General features: G+C 32.4%; 1 protein-coding gene across 5 annotated transcripts in view; it reads left to right on the top strand.

The window, feature by feature from the left end:
* LOC128237481 (serine/threonine-protein kinase LATS1-like) overlaps positions 1-19,654 on the top strand; it is a 36,139-nt gene extending 16,485 nt beyond the window's left edge. For all 5 annotated transcript variants that reach the window (XM_052953056.1, XM_052953054.1, XM_052953059.1 and 2 more), the window contains 3 exons: positions 14,041-14,211; positions 15,615-15,721; positions 16,802-19,654. In XM_052953056.1, coding sequence (XP_052809016.1) covers positions 14,041-14,211; positions 15,615-15,721; positions 16,802-17,269 — 746 coding nt within the window. In that variant the 3' untranslated portion in view covers positions 17,270-19,654. The remainder of the gene's footprint in view (positions 1-14,040; positions 14,212-15,614; positions 15,722-16,801) is intronic.
* Positions 19,655-24,026: the final 4,372 nt, after the last annotated feature.

Here is a 24,026-nt window from a genome sequence, read left to right on the forward strand (position 1 = left end):
TGCCTTTCCTTCCTGGCCTGTTGTTTATAAAACATCTTAAGTCATTTTTTAACTTAAGTCGCTTTCTTAAAATTTTCATTGCGAGAAGGTTCTAAGTGACATTAAATAAAGAAGCAGATAGAACCTTTTCGCTTTCACCCCTCCATTAATTTATTTGTCAAAGTAAAAGAAAGGTATAACTCACAGACTTTAGAATGAAAGTATGTACATGTATATTCAATAACATCAATAAAAATAAAGTTTTTCCGGATATTATTAAGTCATTATATCAAATGACCATTGGGATACTTAACTTAGGCATATATGTCTTAAGTAAGGAAATTACGCACAATTTTTTTTTTGAATACCAGCCCTATAATACTTGGTACGATTTTATTGTGTCACATACCATAGTTAAATTACTGCAGCGATTATATAGTTATCTATTAAATGAAAGGGAATGAAAAATTGATTATCAGAGGCATTGAGGAACAATTTTATGAGCGTTTTATGCTTATGTCTCATGATAAATTCATTTATTGTCACGAACTTGACCTATGATTGAATGGTGTTCAAATTCCAGGATTTTAATGCTCCATTTGTGAATTAAGATTCGTCAATTAGTAGTATTATATGTTTCATAATAAGAGAGTCGTTATATTAATGCAATTGAGATTGATTGCCTGGAGTGACATGAGCTTAACTCAAATGTTTGTTTTTAAAGTGACTAGACACCAGATGGTCCCGAAATCGGTAAATACGGTATTTCCTTAAACCAACCTAAAACTGTCAAAATGAGCTGCCTTCATGAAGCCAATAATTCATCATTTTACATGATTATATAAGAGTATTTTGTCATTGTCTCAGCTAAGCTTACCCGTAAAAATAACGCATAATGGTTTCCCAGGTTATAATGTATATATTTAGCTTAAGAAAGTTACGTACATGATTCTCACAGATACATATACCTACGCTATTTTTAACTTTACTGGGATTAGGGTAGACAAACTCAGTTTTAATTTCGATATAAAAAGATACGCAAAAACTGCCAAAGAAACATGTATTGTAAGCGATGTAATACATAAGTAGGTCAACTTAAATGCGTTGTACACAACTATATCAATATAATGTTTTTGACAATTTTTCGCTTTTTCATTCAATTATATCATCTAGTGTCTGGTCTCTTTAACAATCCAGTTTTATTTTTGTGACCTTCTGTCATGTTTTCTCAGCACATTTTTCAAAAGAATCCCTGATATGAATTTGGATAATAAACCATTACTGTTCAATCTGCAAGACTTGATAAATAATAAAGATAACTATCAGAAATGTTTTGAAATGTTTGAAATGCTCCTACTGACTTTGAAATGCAGACTGATGGATTGTCTGCTGTTTGCAAAGTGGCAGATCGAAGCATGCTTGTCTGATACTCTCTGAAATTTGAGAGTCATGCAATCACCTGCAAATTAGCTCTGAATCATGCCGATGAACAGAACAGTCTGAAGTTTTACATTTTGATAATCCTGAAAGGGTAATGTGCACCTAGCAATACTTGCTGCATTACTGAGCAATGGGGAAGGTGGGACAACCTGCAAATTTTGATATCTTAAAGGGACTAGACACCAGATGGAGGGAAAATTGGCAAATATAGTATTTTCTTAAAACAGGCCTAGAAATTTGAATACATTCTAGTATGAGGCTGAATACCTCATTTTACATGATTAAAATAATATTTTGTTGCTGTCTCAGCTGAGTTTACCCGTTTAAAAATAGCGCATGATTGTTTCCCCGTTTATAATGTGTATATTTAGCTTTTGAAAGTCATGTGATTAGTACAGATACATATACTGATGCTATTTTTAAATTCACTGGGATTTCTTGATAGGCTCCCCAGTAAATTTTGAATTGAAAAAATACGCAAAAACTGCAAAAGATACAGATGTCGTAAGCGATGTAAGACATCAGTAAGTAAAATTCGTTGAACACAATGATATCAAATTTTTTGTAAGTTTTTGACAATTTTCTTTTTATCTTGCATTGTTATCATCTGGTGTCTCGTCCCTTTAATACCATACCTTGAGAAGTGAAATTTGTTAAAGTCTCTCGGATGGGAGTTGGTCCCGGCATCAAATATTCTTTGACAAAATAATTTGATGAGTATATTTTTGATGGCTGTCTTGGGTCGAGGTCTTCAGGGCTGTCCAAAAAAACAACAAAAGTGCCCCCCTCCCAGTGGATCAACAAATTGATAGGTGCATTACATGGTCTAGTAATATTGTCTTCTGTATCTCACCAAAGAGGTCATGGGTTTAAACCATACTTAAGCACTTCTTCATATCCCTTTAACAAATTGGGCGCAACTGCTTGGGTTTCTACACAGAAAACAATCATGAGCATGTTCTATAGGACATTATTACAATCAAATAAAAACATATTGGTAAAAACGAAAACATTTCATTCACATTTTTTAGTTCAAACCCATCTTTTTCATTAAGGATATACTTGCGGTTGAATATGCACATTTCTAGTGCTTAGTGCAAGACTGCTATAACGCCCTTCTATTTTTATATTAAGTTAAAACAGTCTTGCACTTAAGACCGCAATTAATTGTTTTGTAACACTCCGGATAAAAAGCTTGTGATTTATTTTGATAGTGTTTGCATTACCATTTCATGGACAAGCAAATTAATAATGCCTGGTGAGGATATATACAGTTTACCATCTTATGAATGTGTCACAGGAAGAAATAAATTAGCCTCAAATTAACTTGAATGAAATGTTTTAGGAAAATGTCAGACTTTAAGTAAACTTAGCGAACACATCTGATCTCGTTAGATAGAGTGGTATATTATTTGAACATCTCATTTTTGTGAGAGGGCTATTATAATGAATTTATTTGCTTTAAAGAAAAAAGTCAAGGTATTTCATTGCTTTGGTGTTGGTGTCTGTCATCTGCAGTGTTGGCAGTACAGTCATGCCAAAAAATTAACCTTTTGCAGTAAAAAACTCTGACTTGATTGCCCCTTGAATGTCTAAGGGCCAGTACTCTGGCTTAACTTATTATTGTTGAGTTATGCCCCTTAAGAGACATATTCAGTTACTCTGGCTTAAATTGTTATTGTTGAGTTATGCCCCTTGAGAGTATAGGTCCATATCTCTGGCTTAACTTATTATTGTTGAGTTATGCCCCTTTAGAGACAGGGTCTGTTTCTCTGGCTTAACTATTATTGTTGAGTTATGCCCCTTAAGATACAGGGTCAGTTACTCTGGCTTATATTATTATTGTTGAGTTATGTCCCTTGAGAGACAAGGTCCATATCTCAAACTTAAATTATTATTGTTGAGTTATGCCCCTTTAGAGACAGGGTCTGTTTCTCTGGCTTAACTATTATTGTTGAGTTATGCCCCTTAAGAGACATATTCAGTTACTCTGGCTTAGATTATTATTGTTGAGTTATGCCCCTTTGAGACAGGGTCAGTTACTCTGGCTTAAATTATTATTTTTGAGTTATTTCCCTTGAATGACTCAGGTCCATTACTCTGGCTTAAATTATTATTATTGAGTTATGCCCTTTAGATACAGGGTCAGTTGTATTATCATTGTCCAATTATGCCCCTTGAGGACTAGGTCCATATCTCTGGCTTATATTATGTCCCTTGATTGACTTGGAGTCTACAGTTAAAAAAGAAACTTTAAGATGAACAAGCCTGAATCATAAAGTAAGGGCTTGCAAATGAACATTGTTAACAAACCCTGCTGTGAAAAATCCAGATTATGAGCAAGCCTGGAAAGAATTGTACATGTCCAGGGCTGTTGGACTAATTGCATTCCAAATTCTTCAAGCCTTAGGCTCATAGTTGAAGATGAAACTAGTTGAACATTCAAAGGAACACTTGTACTACCTTTCAAACAACTTAGAGTCATTAATAGAATCATGTTTATAGATCTTGAATGACAGATAGCAACCCTCTTAAATGGAGCTCAGATTCTTAAATGGCTGACATACCTGTTATAAATTTGATCAATCATGACATACTAGTTATAATTATAATGCATACAGATACACAAAGATATTTTAGGACATGATGTAAGTTTAATGAATTAATAAACACCAGAGAATGAGGATACTGGAATGATTTTCTAACAAATATGCTATTGATTGTTTCAGTATTACCAGTCATGTGTTTGAGCTGCGATTGTGGTTTTTTACATGTAATACATGCAAAAACAAATTATTTCATTTACATGTTTAAAGTAAGTGCAGATACATGTAAAGGTTGAATGTATGTCTTTTTTCCTACTGTTGAGGTCTACAATCTATGATCATGGTTGATTTGAATGTTCAAATAGTAAAAAAAAAAACATTATTTTTTACTATTTTGTGACACTTGAATGTTTGAGATTGAAAAATCCACCCTCAATTTGTAAATATTTGTGATAAAGGGAGATAATTGATAACGTATCAGTTTTGACCTAGTTTTTAACGATATTGCCACATTCCAGCGGTATCTGCTAGCCAAAATGTGTATTTACTCTGTCAAATTACTCTATCAATGATGTGATAAGATTTAAAGTAGAAAAAAAGAAAGAAAAAAACAAAGTTAACTTAAAAAAAATCAAATTATTGAAAATGTTCAGAAAGTGCGTTTAAGATGAAAAGTTTCTAGCTTATTATTTTCGTCATTATCTTCTCTGTTTTAAGTAGCTTGCAAAGCATGCAGACCCATCAAAATTACTGTGTCTGGCTTCGTTTTCACACCTTTGTTTCCAATCAATAACTTTTAAATGACTTACTGCAGAGTCATTAAACTAGGTATGCACATTAGTCATGGTCAGTGGTTGACCTATATTGATTTTGGGGTCAATATGTCAAACATTATTTTCATGATGACCTTGAGCAGAAAAATGACGAGCTCTCGATCCCTACAGACGGAATTCTAGTTTGATGTTGGCTTCAGATGTGCCGAAACCTGTTAAAGATATTAATATGAAACTTGGTACACATGTTCAAAATGACAGTACATGCATTATATTTGTACCAAGTTTCATCACAATATCTTTATTTTTGTTTCGTAATGCTTTTTAAGACCCGAGCATTGACATCTTAATGCGGTACTCCTGTTTTTGTCCCTCTGGGTTATAAATGCTACTGGGTGTAATAAAAATTATTTGAATACAAAATTTAAATTTTTAATTTTCATCTTAAGTTAAGACATGTTTAGGGTACTGGCATTCTGACAAGTTATGTGAGTTAAAAAATAGCTTAGCTGTTAAATTTGTATATTTAATACTGACTTGCCAGCATTAAGATGCATAAATTGGCATTATTTTGTAATTAAGACTTTAGAGCTTCTATTTTGGTCGTGATATAGAATCTGTTTTAATGACAAATATATCAAATATCTGTTAGCAATACCCGGTGTAATCAGGGCTTTAATAGGTTTTTAAAATCCTGCTGTGTCATTAAGATATTTTTGATGAATAAAGTGAACATAAATATTTTCATTCTGTTGAAAAAGTTAATTTGCAAGATTGCGGTCAGTTTGAAAAAGGACACATATCTATATAAAAGAATATTTACAATAGGTCAGTTTTCTAAAAAAAAAAAAAAATTGAGGTAAAAATGTCAGGCAGGAAAGGGTCCTGAGGATTGGGCATAAAAATAATGTCAAAATGTGGGCCTTACTTCACCCAGGGATGGGCACCCCATTCTTTTGGAACTGAAAAAGAAAGGCTCTATACATGGTATAGGTGGGTTGGAGATAATGCTCCCCCTGGAAAGATGTGATATTTTAAGTCTTAATAAATAATGCACAATCTGATGTAAGGTCTATACATGTATATTTTTTCTACATTTTTTACATTTAAAGTTTAGAAAGTTCACTAGAAGAATTTAAATGGGGATTGTACCAATTGAGCTTTTTCCAATAGAAGAAGTTGCTTATTTCGTATTGGAAAAGCTCAATTTATGGTATATAACATAACGTAATATGATTACTATTTAAGGTCAAACAAACTGTAAGAGTTACGATTGGGATTAATGTAAAATGGTATTAAAATTGAAGAAATAAGGATTGATCTTCTAAATGATATAAGTGGCCAAGATTGGCATCCTGACAGCGAATGTAATATTTTGTAAGGTCGTTCTAACCTCGTCAAATGGTTAAAATAACATCTTCAATAAATGAGATTATTTCCACTTCAAGAACTTAATTTATTACAAAAGTAAAAATGGAAATAAATTTTATTATAACAGCTGTACATTGTTTTCTTTTGATATTTTTAACCTTTTCTAAAAGGTACCCACTCTTGTTTTTGTACAATGTATTTTTTTGTGCATGACGAAAAAAGTGTGGCAAACCATATTAGGAGTGTTAAAACTAAGATACCAAATGCTTAGGAACCCTTCAGCAAATGTTGATATTTGCTCAATTAAGGTCTTTGAAGGCCACAAGTTCCATAAGCATGATAGCAATGCTAATATCACTTATTTAAAGCTTTGTTTTTGTGTGGTTGGTTGACTGACATTATCACATGATGTTATCAATGTATTGGTAAGAGGTTAAAAGATCTACCACTGTTAAAAAAGGCCTGGTGGCATTGTGGTTTAGGTGTCAGTTTTCTGATTTTTTCTTGACTTTACCAGCATAAGTATGTACCCAACTACAACCAAAATACGTTCTTATACTGTATTTATAAAAAAAAATATATTCATATATATATAGTAAAATAATGATAAAATAAGTGTTTTTAGTCATGCAGTACAGGGAAAACTAACTTTTGGTCCAAAAACATGAGCAAGTACCTTTAAATCTTTACTTAAAATGTGTGTTGTCATCCTTATTCTTAAAGTAACAATTATCATATGGGAATTTTCACACATAACAATTTTATTTTAGAAACTCATAAATCGTTGTAAATTACTTACCTCATAAAAAACTAATGCAAATTAGATTGATGGCTAGCTATATATGGCTCGCTCGGAAGTATACAAGAATGAGCCAATTTAATGCGTGAATGACTTTTTTCTGTATGGAAGGTATTTGAGGCCATAATTAATAATTAGTTTGTTTTGACAGACAAAATGATAAAAATACCTGCTACCCAGCTTATTTCCAGTGGTCATTTTAAAGGGGTTATATTAATTAGCAGTAAAAAACACACAAAAAAAACACCGACCTACCTACCTACCTTACCTTAATAAAAATAATGGTTGAAAAACGTCAAACAAACTATATTTTTATTTTTAATGGCCTGACCTTAACATTTTTATGGTATGTTTAAACTAGTCGCCAAACATTTGCCTAAATTTTTGTCATATTCTCAATTTCCGATCATTCGCAACTGAAGTTTGTTTTCTCCTTTTAGACATCTACTTTAGACATTCAGTAGCGTGTTTGCATAAGGTAGTTTACTTATTTAGCGAAAAAAATTCTTAACATTCCTGTGATATTCATTGTATGGCGTTTAAACAAAATTCAAGCCTTCGTAAATATATATATACCCACTTTGCTGACAAACGAGACGGCTTTGACTTTTGAATCAAATCGGTCAACCCCGAAAAGAAATACATTTAACGAGTTAAATGAAGGAAGAAGCAAGCTTAAACACAGACCATGAATTTTAATGCAGTTGAGTTGGCTTTTTTAGTTGACAAAAAATGCATTATACACTTGATAGCGAGAATGCCGAGCATTCTTCGTCCATTCAACAAGCTGTTTGAAGGACATACATGTATTGAAGTTTGCGATTCTTTACAGAAATTTCTTATAATGAAGGCTATTTAGTCTATAATCTGAGATCGATTTATAGCTTTTTTTTCATTTTATTACCGATATAAATCAAAATAAGTTGTTACAAGAAAAGGGTAAGACGGTGGTTTGCTTGAAGAAGTTGTTAAAAATAATGCAATAAATGTTTTTAAAAATTATAGCATTTGGTCTGAATTGTTTGCTATAAAGTTTTTAGAATTTTGAAACCCCCTGGTGGTCCTGTCTGTGGGTAAGAATTACTTATACAAAATTTACAATGATAGTTTGCTTAAATATTGATGATCAATTTATGCTAGATTAAAACTGTAGCCAGAAATCTTCAAAAAGTTTAATTTCCTAGAAATTAAGACTCTTTTAACTAAAAATTAATACACCGAACATGAAACATAAGATTTTTATACATGCACTATCAAAATAAGTTAAAAATTAGTAAATCATGAAGAAAAAAGAACAGGATCTTATATTAAATGATTTAACACTTTTAAAAGATTTAAGATATCATGAAAAAATGTGTGGTTTGCCCTGAATTTTTGTGTCACCAAAACCAGGTATTTATTTGTACATGATACAGAGCCCACGGTATTGCAAATATGGTTATTGGTATGTGACCCATTGTGAAATTTACAATGTCAAAGTAAACAACTATTCATATTTTAGGCCATGTTGAGGCGCAAATTTGAAAGAAATTTCGATAACCAGGCAGTTTATGTATGTTCTTTGCATGGGGGTCAAAATCAGAAAAGACAACTTTGATTCAACGTTTAGTTCTGATTTATTTTCAGCTCGATTTAGCATTGTCCCGGTTTTCTTGATTTACGGTGAACGATCATGCAGTGTGCATTCCAAATAAAGCTGGTCTGGTTTGATATATGATATCTTGTCTCGAAGATATTTCATGAAGAAAGGATGATGATATGGATTGAATTTGGAGAGTAACGTCTTAACTGTCTACCCTGTAATTATTGCAAATGATGTTAGCAGTACTATTGTTAACGGTGTACTTCGGATTGAATAGCCCCGAAATGCTATCTGCACGTTTAAACTGCAGCAGTGTAATATAATATTTTAGAAGCTTTCTTTGATGGTTAGAAATGAAGGATTATCAAAAAGATTTGAATTTCATCTTTGTTTCAAATTTATTCTATGAGATTTTAAGTTTTTTTGGGACATGACTGTATTTTATAACAGCCATTATGTTAATATCCAATGCATTGAAATAAAATTTTGAACAAGCGCTTTGTCATGAGCTCAGACCTGGCTCTCCATAGTTATGTTCCATTGACTCTGACACCAGAGCCAGTAGAAGCGAACATTGCCAGATTTTTAACAATAATTCAAGTTTGAATCTATCAAAATAAACTGAATATTTAGACTTGATCTATTTTTTTCCCCACTTTTTAGTTAATGGTATTTTACTGATTTCAATTTTACTTCCAAATAGATCTGAATAAGTTAATAATAAGTTGAAAATATAATTAAAGATGTAAGTAGCAGGTAGTAGATCCGATCCTGATTCTATATTAAGCTAACAATTTTCGGCACAACCTGTTGAGTGCCGAGTGACTATAACATGCCAGATAAGAACATTATATAAACTAAGAATAATTGGAATTGTCTTTTTGGATGCTGTCCTTAGACAGTTGTCTCCATGTTGTGTGTTGTTTGATTGTTAGGATGCCAATAATTCACCGTTCTGGAGTAACAACTTACCATCAGGAAAATTGTTATCCTGTGAATCACATATCTGCCGGCAAATGGTTTTTGTTCTATCCCTTGGAATTTCTTTGTTATGCCAATTGCCTCGGGGAAAATATCAGTTTATTCGTTATTATTTATTCGATGGATTTCTTCTTTGAGTAAGCCCTTGTCTTATAATGGTTCCATAGCTGAATTCAAAGACTTTGGGTAATTTTCATAATCCTCTCATAGTAAAAGATCAATTTCAATTCGTTATTATTTATGTGATAGTTATATCGTCTTTGAGTAATTAATTATGTAAGTGCATTTCAGTGGTTACACAGCTATAGTCAGAGACTTCGTGTATTTTTCCTAATCACCTCAGAGTAACAGATCAATTTTAAATTCGCTATATGATTTATTTGATCGTTTTCTTCTGTGAGTATAATCTTGCAAGTGTATTTCCGTGGTTACACATATAGCTACAATGCAGAAGCTCTGTTTAATTTCTTAACCATCTCAAAGAACTATGCCTGATATTTCATATAACAAGATATCTTAAGTCATATCCTAGCTTAAGTAAAATTATATTTCTTCATTTTTAAATTAAAGATGTATATACAATTTTTTTACTTATGAGTGTTTATTTTGATTTAATTAAAATAACTGAAGTATTTCAAAACATTATAAAGTAATTATATCATTATGACCAGTGAGATTCTTGAATTAAGAAACTAATTAAGTAAGCAGGGCTTCCGTTAAAGGAAGTTTGGAAGTATATTACTCCCTAAACATGGGTTAAAACTTCCAAAATTGATTCCTTGGAAGTACAAAAACTTCCACAATTTTGAAGAAAACTTCCAAAGTTGAAAGCTTGGAAGTTCAAAAAATCAAAACCTTGTGTCAATATAACTTTTATGGTCACAATTTCAATCAGTCTTCAAATAAAATTAATTACTATAATATAAATCTGTGAATTTGGCAAATTATTTTATTTCTAACATACTAGTTGAAGAATAGGGGAAAATAAAAATTGTATTCAGGAGACTTAAACTTCCAAATTTTGGTGAAAAAAATTCCAATATCAATTGATGGAAATTTCATACTAATCCAGTTTTAAATTCTTAATGGAAGCTCTGAAGTAAGGAATTGACTTTAAAGCTGCACTCTCACAGATTAACAGTTTTGCCATTTAAAAAAGAATGTCTAAGAATCAGCTTTTTATTCATTAATGCCTAATTCAATTTCAGTAATGTAAGATAACTCACAATAGAACAAATCTCAATGGCTTGGGAAACTGCTGAAAAATATTCTTAACGCTTTAAGCCATAAAAACATCAATTTTCAAACGTAAACATAAACATTTCTTATTAATTACTGCGATCTGATCTTTTGTCTGCATTCTTATATCACTGGTTTCCACAGATTTAAGCAAAAAAAAGCTCACTCCAAGACAAAAAAACACAAAAAAACAGTCAATCTGTGAGAGTACAGCTTTAAGATGTTCCCTGAGATTAATTTTGTTTTTTCGCATCATGGAATTTCTTATATTTCGCATCATTGAATTTCTGTTTTTTCACTTTTAATCTTTAATATAATTCCTATGCATGCTACAGACTTTGAAATATCAATCAAAATGGCACAAGTTCTAAGTGATGGAATGTTATTTCATATAATTCATTGTTTTTGAGTGCAAAGGAGTTATAAAAGACTTTCAGGAAAAAAAAAATGTACTCTAAGAAGTGGTTAAGTCTTCTGAGAATCCAATTGATTAAAAATCTGACACTAATTGATGAAGTTGGCAGCAAGTTCACTGAGTGCACTCTTGATTGCTCCGGTATAAGAAGTTCTGTTGTCTAAAGATAGATAGGCTACATATATCTTAAAAGCTGTTCATCATTATAATGTTAGAAATAAAAATTATCTTTATTATTCGTTAAGCTCTAAAAGGAGAGACATATTTTTAGCTTGTCTGTTGTTGTTTTTCGATCGAAGAAAAAAATCATGGTATTGTCGTAGCCTTTGTGTTGGTGGTGTTGGCATTGTTGTGAAAGTAATGCAACACACTTTTTTAATGGTCATAACTCAAGAACTGCTGAAGATATTTAAATAAAACTTGGTACACAGGTTGCCTGAGACAAAATGCACAACTACAGCAAGGCCCATAAATCTGGCCTATTACTGAGTTTTGCCCCTTGGTTGATATGAAGAAAAAAACAACAACGGACCAGAGGAGCATTTGCGTTCCCTCTACCTGCTTTTGTTAAGTTTAAAAATATGCATTGTTTATGAAAATTAAATCATGCTCGCATTTCAGTGGAATTGTAACAAAGAAAAAAATGGTTTTTTTTTGTTTTTTTTCTCAGAGCATTTTAGCTCCGTTCATGAATAAGACACAATATTAATTGTAATGTAGCAGAATAGGTTAAATTGGATTGTCTGGATTTTTTCTTACAAAGACACTTCAAGAAGGAATCCTAAGTATTTCTTTGAAGAAAAAATGGCCAACAGGCCGTGGTTCTGCTATGTCTGTCAAATTTTCCAAGCGGAAAATATTCTTTCATGCAAAATTATGCTTCTGCAAAATTTGCTTCATATAGCATTGCAACTATTAGGTGGCATGTGTTTTTTTGAAGAAAATAGTTGAGGTGTTGTTGTAGCAAGTTAATTTTTTGCTATATTTGAAGAAAGGAAGAAACAAAAAAAAAGAAATTCCAACTTGGCGTTGACCGTTTGTCAGTCTGATAATGATTATTATTTTTCATTCCATCTTTCATAGTATGTATGGAACTTACAGGAACTTGTAGGACTATAATTTGACATAATAAAATTACAGATTGATGTTCACTTTCCAATTGATGCATAATTGTAAAAAAATGCTTATTGACAAATTGATTCCCCGGACTCCTGTGTAAAAAAACGCGCCTTATTTTAGTTGTTTTTGTGTTCATTTTTGTCATTTCAAGTCGTTAAAATTAGATTCCCAATTTGTGTAAGTGATTGGAATTTAAATACATGTGTAATAAAATGTTGGATTTTTTTTTTTTTTCCAAATTTCATTGGTGTTTTGTATACCTTACAAAACATTCACAGAATTCGAACGAGGAGGTGGAAGAAATGATTTGACAATTTGGTGAGAATAGCTTTTCAAAGTTATATATGAATGCTGTTATTTTCAATCTATAAGATAGGGTGTCATGTTATAAACCCTACCTAGAATCCGAGTAGGTGGCCTACTTAACTCTTCATTTTACCTATTGATGGGGTTTCAAATCTGCCTTGTGAAAATATTTGAAATTTCAACTTAATTAAGAGAAATGTTTTCTTAAACTGAATTCCCTTATAAAAATATGATTACTCTCTACTGGTCCTGTAATTAACTTCTTTATAAAGTTGGCGTTTAATTAATTTTAGGCTATGATACAAGTATGCTTCTGTGAAATACTGTTATACATTATAATTTAAATGTAAAGCTTATTTTAAATAGACACTTTTATCTTTCTAAAGGTCAGGCATTTAATTAATTTTATGCTATGATACAAATAATGCCGTAAGAAGTACAGGTATTATATTTTCAATATAAAACTTATTTTATACGGAGTCTTTTAGCTTTTGTGAGTTATTTAATACTTCTGGCATGTTGATTTTGCAATTCGTGGTCAACGTAATATTTTGTCCAATGAGAAGACAGTCAATTCATCAAGTTTTGCAATACATTTATTTTAGTATATCAGCATTCATCCGTTATTGATTTTAATCAGGTGAAGCGGTAAATATAAATAGTGGCTGACCCAGTTAATGGGTTGTTTACACAAGACAATGTAGAGCACCAAAACTATCATATGTCTGACCAACTAAGTGGGTAGTTTACACAATAAATTGTAAACCACTAAAAAGGTTAAAGGTTGTAAGTATGTACTTGAACGAAATTAATGCTTATGCGACACTTAACCATTACATGCTGAAAATCGTGAACTGCGTGACATTAGTTTATTCATAAAATTGTGCAGAATCATCTCTTATAATTGGTATTTATGAAAATAATTGAAAAATATCCTATAAATTGTCATAAAACAGCTAAAATTACGACCCACAGGCCATATAGGGAAAGATGTAATGAGAATTGCGGTTTATTTGAAAGTGTTATACAATACCGCATTGTTTTGGCTTTGGTACAATCTACACATACATTATTTAAATGGTATTTTGGGTGAAAAATATCATTACAAAAGTATTTTCATATTAGAGGTCATTAGAAAAAGAAGAATGGAGGGATTTATCATTAGAATAAACATCATTGTTTTCTTGTAACATAAAGGCGGGTAGCGGGCTATGCTTCTCATGGTAGAAGAGTCAATTCTTGTCCTAAAGCAAGGTCTGACCAAGAGTCAGAAAGGACACAGCCTGCATTCTTCAAAGTTACAATTTGTTGACTTAAGTCATTAACATGATATGAATGGGAGCCTCGCTGCGCTTGGTCACTTGACGAAGTCCGTTTGTCAGAGGTAGTCATAAGTAATCTCTTGGACAACACTATTAACTGCCCAAATATCATTGTCAAAATTACCATTCTTTTTGTTTTGTCATAATTTTATAATTGTCAATTTCCAGATGGGTTCCATCCTCGTCAGGAGTCTATGGACCTGGGCGACTCCCACACAACCGACTGCAAGTGCCCGAAGCAGAAAACCCTAGACCGACGGAAAATGCACCGGAAATGTATCGCTCAGTCCCTCGTCGGAACGCCAAACTACATCGCACCAGAGGTTCTGTTGCGTCAAGGTATAGTATATAGAATATTTGTTTTATACTTGATTACGAAAAACATTTTTATGGTCATGTGTTATAAGTGTTTCCTACCAGTAAACCTTTAGTGGAAGACCACCAAAATTCACGGCTGGAATACCACTGGCATACCAGCAGTAAATTTTGGTGGTATTCCACTAAAAGTTTACCACTGGTATTGTAGTATTCCTAAATTTACCTCTGTTATACCACTGAAATACCATTGGTAAACCACCCGTATACCACTGAAATTTTAACTGGGGTGGCAGCCATATTTGATTTTATAGTGCTTCTGTACTTATAAGATATTTCTGTCTGCAAGTGAACTTAGCATTTCAAGATTTTGAAGCTTTCATTTTGATACATCAAAGAAATGTTGTCAGCCACCGTCAGCGTTTTGGATACTAAAGAGGCTGGCTCATATCCAACAAGCATCATAACATGTTAAGTTTGAAAAGGTTTCACTTCAACTGGCCAATCAAATCATAGCTTTAAGTTATGCTCATAAGAACCTCATGGTGAAAAACGAAAGTCTTTGAAGAGTTGAAAATGACTGTCTGAAGCTGCTGTTAAGACAGCTAAAATTTGACTGTCTTTTCAGAACCAAATGGCAATAAGATTGTGCATCGTTTTAACTTATTGATGAGCACCTTTGTAAAATAGAAGAATGGTGGCAACACACATAAATGGCCAGCCCTATTGCCTGATTCAAATAAAAAAAAAACTAGCTGTATATAGTAGCGATTATGTTCATTCTGACAAATATGAAGTTTTTCTTTATGCAACAAGGTACCAAACCACTATATCTTAAATGTCATATGTCACTCCTTGGTACACTGTACCCAAACAGAACGGATGTGTCATAGACTAAAATTTGAATTAATTGAAACTAGCCTTAAAAGTTTCATTTTGCAAGACTGAAATATTTTGGTGTCAACTGGTACTGACTGCTTCGAGGTGTGTGGGATAGATTCTCAACATTTATAATTTTCACAACAGTATAATTGTTCAGGAACACATAGTGCTGTTGCAATTGGAGGAGTGTTGGGAGTATCTCCCTCCTTTTGCCATTTTGACAACACTTAATATTTTAAGTTACACATTGTGCTGTGATTTGATGAGCGTTGTTGTAATTCTCTTTGTTTGCCATTTTCACAACACAAATATTTTAGGTTTCACCTCATGCTGATGCTTCATGGTGTTGTAGAGGTTCTATATGTTTGCCATTTTTACAACACTTTAATATTTCAAGTAATACATAGTGCTGTGATTCGAGGTTTGGTGGAGTTATTCTCTTCATAATCTCTCTATATTTTAGGTTTCATCTCGTGCTGACTGCTTTGTATAATGTTTTAGAGATTCTGTATGTATGCTATTTTCACAACACCTTAATATTTCAGGTTACTCCTCATGCTGTGATTGGTGGAGTGTCGGTGTAATTCTTTACGAGATGTTGGTTGGACAGCCGCCATTCTATGCCAAAACTCCTCTTGAAACACAGCAAAAGGTATCCTATAAAGAATGAATTTTGAATATATTAAATTTATTATTCCAAAGCTATTATGAAACGGAAATACATTATGCACATTTGCATATAATTTCGCAAGATTAGCAACTTAGTATACCATAAAGAATAAATTTTGATTAAGATCAAACTTATTTATGTCACAACTATTATGAAACCGGTTATATATCATGCTCATTTGCATATTATTTTGCAGGGTTATTGTCTTATTTGACAATGTTTATGAAGGGGGTTATATCAAAGGTATCCCAATCATGCCGATTTGCAAATTCTTTTGCTAGATTATTGTCTAGTACTAAGATTGAAAACAGGGGCCATATTAAATGAGCAACTTAGATGGAACTTATATTTAAGATTAGAAACTAAGTGTTTTGATTGGCCTGTATATTTAGCTGACCAATAGGCTGAATGGAATCACTGAGGCATGTCTAAGGATAAGGATAAGATCAGTATTGAATACTGGCCCAGGGACCATATTCAATAAGCAACTTATAAGATTGAACTAAAATTTAAGATAAGAAACTTAAGTGTTTTGATTGGCCTGTATATTTAGCTGACCAATAGGCTGAATGGAATCACTGAGGCATGTCTAAGGATAAGGATAAAATTAATATTGAATACTGGCCCAGTACTTGAAGGACACCCACTTGTCCAGCTTTGTTATGACCCATTAAACCCATGTGCATTTATAATGATAGGAAATGAATCCGGAACACCTTGTTTAGTTGCTTTTAGTACTGCTGGTCGACCACTGTGCTTTAAGAACAAAGCAACTGATTTAGTTAAAGATGCACTCTTACTGTCAAATAAGATGAACCACAATTAATACAATTGTTTTAATTTACTGAAAGGATGAATAAACATCGAAAAAACAATGGTTCTTATGAAGGATTACATGTTTAATTTGAAAGAAAGGTGCAGAAAACACAGTATTCCTACCTTATGAGATGAAAGGTTTATCACTCAAAATTAATGTTTGTTTTACATGTGTATGTATTGATTTTAAATAATATTATAAGTGTCACTTGGATAAATCTATTAAATGTTTTTTATCTTTACCAGGTTGTAAATTGGGAGCGCACACTAAAGATTCCAAACGGCATGTTGAATCCAGACGCAACGAACATTATCGAGCGTCTGTGCTGCGGAAATGAAAACAGACTCGGCAAAAATGGTGCCGAGGAAATCAAGCACCATCCGTTTTTCGCTCCCATCGAATTTGAAGGATTGCGAAAACAGAGGGCTCCGTGGAAGCCAGAAATCAAACACCCGTTGGACACGTCGAATTTTGACCCTGTCGACAGTGATGAAGAAAGTGATGACGAAGTCGACAAACGGACTTACGAACATCATATGGTGAATGGGAAGTACCCAGATCATGCGTTCTTCGAGTTCACGTTTAAGAGATTTTTCGATGATGCGGGGCACCCATACCCAAGCATAAAACATACGAAGGAGTCATTGTTATCGAAAGAAAGTGATAAACATTCGGAAACGAACAGTGAAGCAAATTCACCCGTGTACGTGTAGCAGAAGTTGATAGTAAAAGGTCATTTTCAGACTATCATTATTTGCTCAATTTGGTTTGTGACTTTTCTGGTGCAGATTTATAAGTCCAGGTCGTGGGTTGTGCAATTGCAAGCTACAGGAGAGTTATAATACAACAGCTTCTAACTATGATATTGAGAAGGGTAGAATGACTGTTACTGCTTTCATTTCCGGAAGGGTTTTATTTTGGCAACTGTTTTTTGAAAAGTTAATAAGGGACTGAAAAATAATATTAAGCTTAATAATATATTAAATAATATATGAAAAACTTTATAGAACTTGTTCACAGACGTTTTATCATTGTAACAAGCATCTTTTTTACATATCACATGAAATTAATGTTTTCAATATCTGGCCATATAAAGGGTGATTAAGTCCCTAAAACGAAGAAAATCATATCATGTTATTGGACTTCAAATATTTATATACCTATAAATCTCATGGAATTTTATAAGTAAAAAAGTCACTAACATTGACCACACAAATTTAAAGCAATTTACAGAATTTTTTGTGCTTATTATTTGTGTTATAATAGATTTTCAATTATCTGACGATGAAGATTGTGGCATTTTTTAACTATGCTTTAAAATTTGAACAAATGCAGAACAAATGGCAAAATCTACATTTTTTAAGTAAAGAATGATATATGGTTTCAAGGGATGTAGGATGAAGCTTTATGGATATGCTGTATTCTGATATAAAATAACATTTTCCAAAGGTTTTGGAAGCTTGTGACATTTGCCAGTATAGAAAAGTCTGTGTACAGCAGAATTGTAATCAAAGATAAAAGTGCTTCTTGTTAAATGTATTGATATTTATTTTCTCGTTCATTTTTTATCATTTTTTTTTTATTTGAAACTAAAGGGGCAACTAGTTTCATAGAATTACTCAACACAGATTCCATGTATTTTTCGACAGGTTTCATAATGTGTTCAGTGATAGTTCACAGGAATGCATTTTTGTGTTTTATTTTGAAACTTCGCTTTTATATTGGCATTTTAGATCCTTGGTAATCTTGTTTTTACTTGTCAAGTAATTCCTTTGTGTCAAAAGTTAGGCTCTTTTTTTATATCCACAGCTGTTGAAAAAAATGATGTTAAATTTGCTGTGTTGAATAATTTGACATTGGCAAAACTTGTATTTTCCCATCAATTAATTAATTAATTTCCACATATATTTTTTATGTATTTTTTTTTAATTCAAATAAGATCATTGTTTTTAAAACTCTGTGTTTTCATATTTTTCACTCTTAGTAACATTTATTAATATCTTTATTTGTGAGAAAGTGGCCTTTTACTATTCAAGACAATGAACAATTTTAGACAATGGGTAACTATGGCTTTCTGGTGCCTTATTTGTGTTGCCATGGAAACGGTTGTGAATATTATTCCATCTCGGTAGATTTTTTCCGCATTTATATTTGACTATTTTTTTTTCATTTTTCAAACACTCAGTACTTTTTTCTATATCCCAACAACAACAATACCAAAAACAAAATCAGCAACAACAAAAATAATTTGATCAAACAAAATCAAGATAGACATAAATTTATATAAATGAAAAAAAAAAAAAAAAATGTCTGAAATTTTAACGTTTTATCTGGAAATTATAAAAAGGGGTGTGAAGGTTTCACACAATTTCCATGGCAACTGTTTGCAATGCCTGTGATATTTCCCTGTACATTGTTTCTGTAGTGATTTATACAAATGCGTGTTATCTATGCACATTTCGCTTTACACATATCATGTACAAAAATATTACATTCATGTTTGTAAAGAAATGATTTATTACCGAATTTTACTATAGATAATACACTAAGACAGATAATATGCCTGAGAAAAAAACAATAAATAAAATGGAATGAATAAGTCATAATTGTTTGTTTCAGTGTAAGATTGTAATATATTTCACTGAGAGAGCACTAAGAGATATATTTCATGATTGGCGTAGCCACTAGTAAAATATTCACTTTCACCGGTCATTTTTTGAAACAGTGAAATATAAATTTTATTTTACTGTTAATTTCAATTAGCCACGGAAAGCATATAATAAAATCTCTAAATACTAAATTGACTACAGTTAAGAAACAAAACTGAAACAATTTATTTCAAGTCCATTAATACCATCTATTGTACTTGGGCATTAAATTCTTAATCATATTCTTATAATTGCATATTATCTATTGTGAAATTCGGTACTCGTTCAAATGATATTGAGGAGTTATCTTAGTTTTGCCTATTGTAAGGACAATTCTTTTCTTTAACACTTTAAAATAATTCTTCTTTTAGATGTTGATTATACACATGTATAATTGTACCAGGGTGTTATTGATATTATTTATTTTAAAAAAACAACCATGTTTTACAATAGTGTTTGAAATATCTTCATGAATTTTCTTTATAAAGTGTACAGTGTTCACAGTTCACCATTTACAAATTGAAGCCAGTGTCTTTTCTACTATTTTAATCTTGTCATTTTTTTTTTCAAAGACAAAAATCTTTATTGCTATTGTGATCGTCTTGGTGGCTTTGTCATCAGCGTTCAATTTTTTTTTACCTCGGGTTTAACTTCAACTCCAAAAATATTTCAAGAAATTCAGATGAAATTTGGTACACATTTCGCAAGATGAAATGGGCACATGTTTAGTAAGGCCTATATCCCAGCCTTAAATAATTATAGAGTTGTGTACTTTTTTGACTGAAAATGGCAGGTGAGTGTTGATTTCCGCTTCCTGTGCTCTTGTTACCTAGCAACACTTTAAAAGTTTTAAAAGGATTGAATTTAGGGAAATTTGAGGGCTCTCTTAGAGCTGTGAACTGGAAATATAAATTTTGTAAATGCTAGGGTTCTATTTGAACATTGTTAAGCTCAATATGATGGAGCAAATATTACAAATCTTCACAGTGTTTTTAGCTGTTGCCTAGGTACATTAGATGCTTTAAGTAGCCTTGACCTTCGACCTCTGTATATAAAATCCACCTTAATTTTCATTCCAATATAATAAGCTGTTTAGTAGCCTTGACCTTCGACCTCTGTATATAAAATCCACCTTAATTTTCATTCCAATATAATAAGCTGTTTGGAAAAGTGTTTGATTCTATGAGGGTGAAAGCTGAAAGGTTCTTAGTGACATCAAATATTAAAGCAGATTTCTAAGTGACATCAAATATTTAAGCAGATTTCTAAGTGATATCAACTATTAAAGCAGATTTCTAAGTGACATCAAATATTAAAGCAGATTTCTATGTGACATCAAATATTAAAGCAGATTTCTATGTGACATCAACTATTAAAGGAGATTTCTAAGTGACATCAACTATTAAAGGAGATTTCTATGTGACATCAAATATTAAAGGAGATTTCTATGTGACATCAAATATTAAAGGAGATTTCTATGTGACATCAAATATTAAAGGAGATTTCTAAGTGACATCAAATATTAAAGCAGATTTCTATGTGACATCAACTATTAAAGGAGATTTCTAAGTGACATCAACTATTAAATCAGATTTCTAAGTGACATAAAAAATTATAGCAGATTTCCAAGTGACATCAGAAATTAAAGAAGATTTCTAAGAGACATCAAAAATTAAAGCAGATATCTAAGTGACATCAAATATTAAAGCAGATTGAATGCTTTTCGCTTTCACTCCTCTCAAATTTTAATTTAGTTAGTATACCTGATGTATAAGCTAATAGAAATGTCTTCTATGAAGACAATGGCTAGATTCAAATTTAAATAGTTACTTTATCTAATGTATAAAATGATTAAGTGCCTTTGCTAATTGCATCATCAGGTTTATTCAAGTACATAAAAAATGTTCTATAATGTCCTTAATTCTTGAAAAAAACACACTAAATAGTAAAGTTTGGTCAGAGAAAATATCATTTTTAAATTTGCATACATATTTGGAGATTTTATTACTATTTTTTTTTTTAATTTTAAATAAAAAAAATCATGTGGTATATTTTAATTTAATTGATTATTATGATGTTTCCCCAATTAACTTTCAACAACTTATTGAGAAAGCTGAATTGTTGTCAAGTAATAAGGGGGAGGGGGAGGGAGGGAGGGGTTTGGGGTAGTGGCTGTTTGGTAGGGTTGTTGCATATTTTAACAGCAGCTTGTAAATAGAACTATTTATCAGTTGTAAATATGGTAATTCTTCCGGGGTGACAGTTACTATGTATATAGTATGCATATTTGTACATGTACATTTTATATATTCACATTGCAATGGCCTTTGTTTATGCTCTAGATGTATTTGTTCTGTCTGAACATATTGAAATGCTGGAACTTAACAAAACTATAATAAATGAATAAGATAAAAGTAATAATAAAAATACTAAACTATAATGAGTTGTTATCCATGTAGAAACAGAAAGACCGAACCTTCAGAAATTGTAACTTTGGCATTTGTTGAACAAAAAATCAATGATCAAATTACCCCGGTACCAAGAAACTACCAAAAATGTTGCTGCTGAAAACTTGGGATTTTGTCGCTTATCTTTTGCTTAAAGGGACTGTACACCAGATTGGCACCAAAAAAAGATTTTTTCTGTAACGAATCTCAGGACAATTATATAATAGAATGTGTTACGTTTGGATATCATAATTGTAAAAAAAAGTACCTAATGTAAAAAAAAAATGTGTCGGAGACAGGGTTTGAACCCGTGTCGCTAAAATTGCAGTCCAGCGTCATATCCACTGAGCTATGAAGGCTTTATACACTAATTGGATGACATAATTAAACTATACACCTACCTCGGTAATATCACGTGATAACACTGACTAGCCAATCACGCATAAGGAATGAAGTCTACCTGGTAGACATACCCATTAATCTTTTTTAATGGAAAAATACAAGATAACTGCTAAACTTAAATAAATTGTAAACTATGTGGTACTTCAGTTAGTACGTTTCAATGCATTGTACACATCGATGCCAAGTTTATGTCAGTTTTTGACAATTTTCTTTTTTTTGGTGGTATTTTATCATACGGAGTACAGCCCCTTTAAATAGCCATAAAGGTGCATAGTTAATTGGTCATTGCAATAAGAACTACAATGATCATTTGCAAGTTATCAAGCACCAAATGAGCTTTAAAAGCTGCCAAACAGTGTGGTTTTTTGTCATTCTTTTTAAAAGATCAACACTGATATTAATCAAGATAATTGTTAAATTTCATTTTATTAAATTGCTTCAATTATTTCACTGGAACCACAACCTATTCATTGGCGCCACGGCGCTTACAGTTGATCCTAGTGCACTGAGTATAGAAAAAAAATATTAAGATTTGTAAAGAGGTAATCTTTAGTCAACAAAAAGCCACAAATGTGTGAAGGAATTGCTAAAACCTAGTTGTAATGATTACAATTTCCATGAAAATCCAGATTTATACGTTGTCAACATAAAGCTCTAGAAAGCCATGCAAAGTCTAGACGCTCATATTTCAATTTTTGTTCAGGAGATTTTTAACACAGCACATGGCAAGTCCTATGTGGAACTATTTTCCCTGAGAAGATTACATGGTCAGTCCTATGTGGAACTTCTTTCCCTGAGAAGATTTGTATTTAACACAACACATGGTCAGTCCTATGTGGAACTTCTTTTCCTGAGATGTTCTACGTTCTCCGAGAGGATCTGTATTTAACACAACACCTGGTCAGCCTGATCTGGAACTACTTTTTGCGAGAAGGTTTGTAATTTGTATCAAACACAACACATGGTCGGTCCTATGTGAAACTACTTCCTCTGAGAAGATTTGTATTTAACACAACACATGGTCGGTCCTTCGCAGAACTACTTTTCACGAGAAGGTTTGCATTTTACACAACATATGGTCGGTCTTATGTGGAACTACTTCTCACGAGAGGGTTTGTATTTAATTCAACATGTGGCCGGTCCTATGTAGAACTACTTTCCCCGAGAAGATTTGCATTTAACACAACACATGGTCGGTCCTTCGCAGAACTACTTTTCACGAGAAGGTTTGTATTTAACACAACACATGGTCGGTCTTATGAGGAACTACTTCTCACGAGAAGGTTTGTATTTTCACAACACGTGGTCGGTCTTATGAGGAACTACTTCTCACGAGAAGGTTTGTATTTTACACAACATGTGGTCGGTCTTATGAGGAACTACTTCTCATGAGAAGGTTTGTATTAAATTCAACAAATGGTCGGTCCTATGTGAAACTACTTCCTCTGAGAAGATTTGTATTTAACACAACACATGGTCAGTCCTTCGCAGAACTACTTTTCACGAGAAGGTTTGTATTTTACACAACATATGGTCGGTCTTATGTGGAACTACTTCTCACGAGAGGGTTTGTATTTAATTCAACATGTGGCCGGTCCTATGTAGAACTACTTTCCCCGAGAAGATTTGCATTTAACACAACACATGGTCGGTCCTTCGCAGAACTACTTTTCACGAGAAGGTTTGTATTTAACACAACACATGGTCGGTCTTATGAGGAACTACTTCTCACGAGAAGGTTTGTATTTTCACAACACGTGGTCGGTCTTATGAGGAACTACTTCTCACGAGAAGGTTTGTATTTTACACAACACGTGGTCGGTCTTATGAGGAACTACTTCTCATGAGAAGGTTTGTATTATATTCAACACATGGTCGGTCCTATGTGGAACTACTTTCCCTGAGAAGATTTGTATTTAACACATCACATGGTCAGTCCTACGTGGATTTTATAATATTACTGTATAAACCTT

The sequence above is a fragment of the Mya arenaria genome, chromosome 6, assembly GCF_026914265.1.
Source record: "Mya arenaria isolate MELC-2E11 chromosome 6, ASM2691426v1".
In the NCBI taxonomy this organism is placed as follows: Eukaryota; Metazoa; Mollusca; class Bivalvia; order Myida; family Myidae; genus Mya; species Mya arenaria.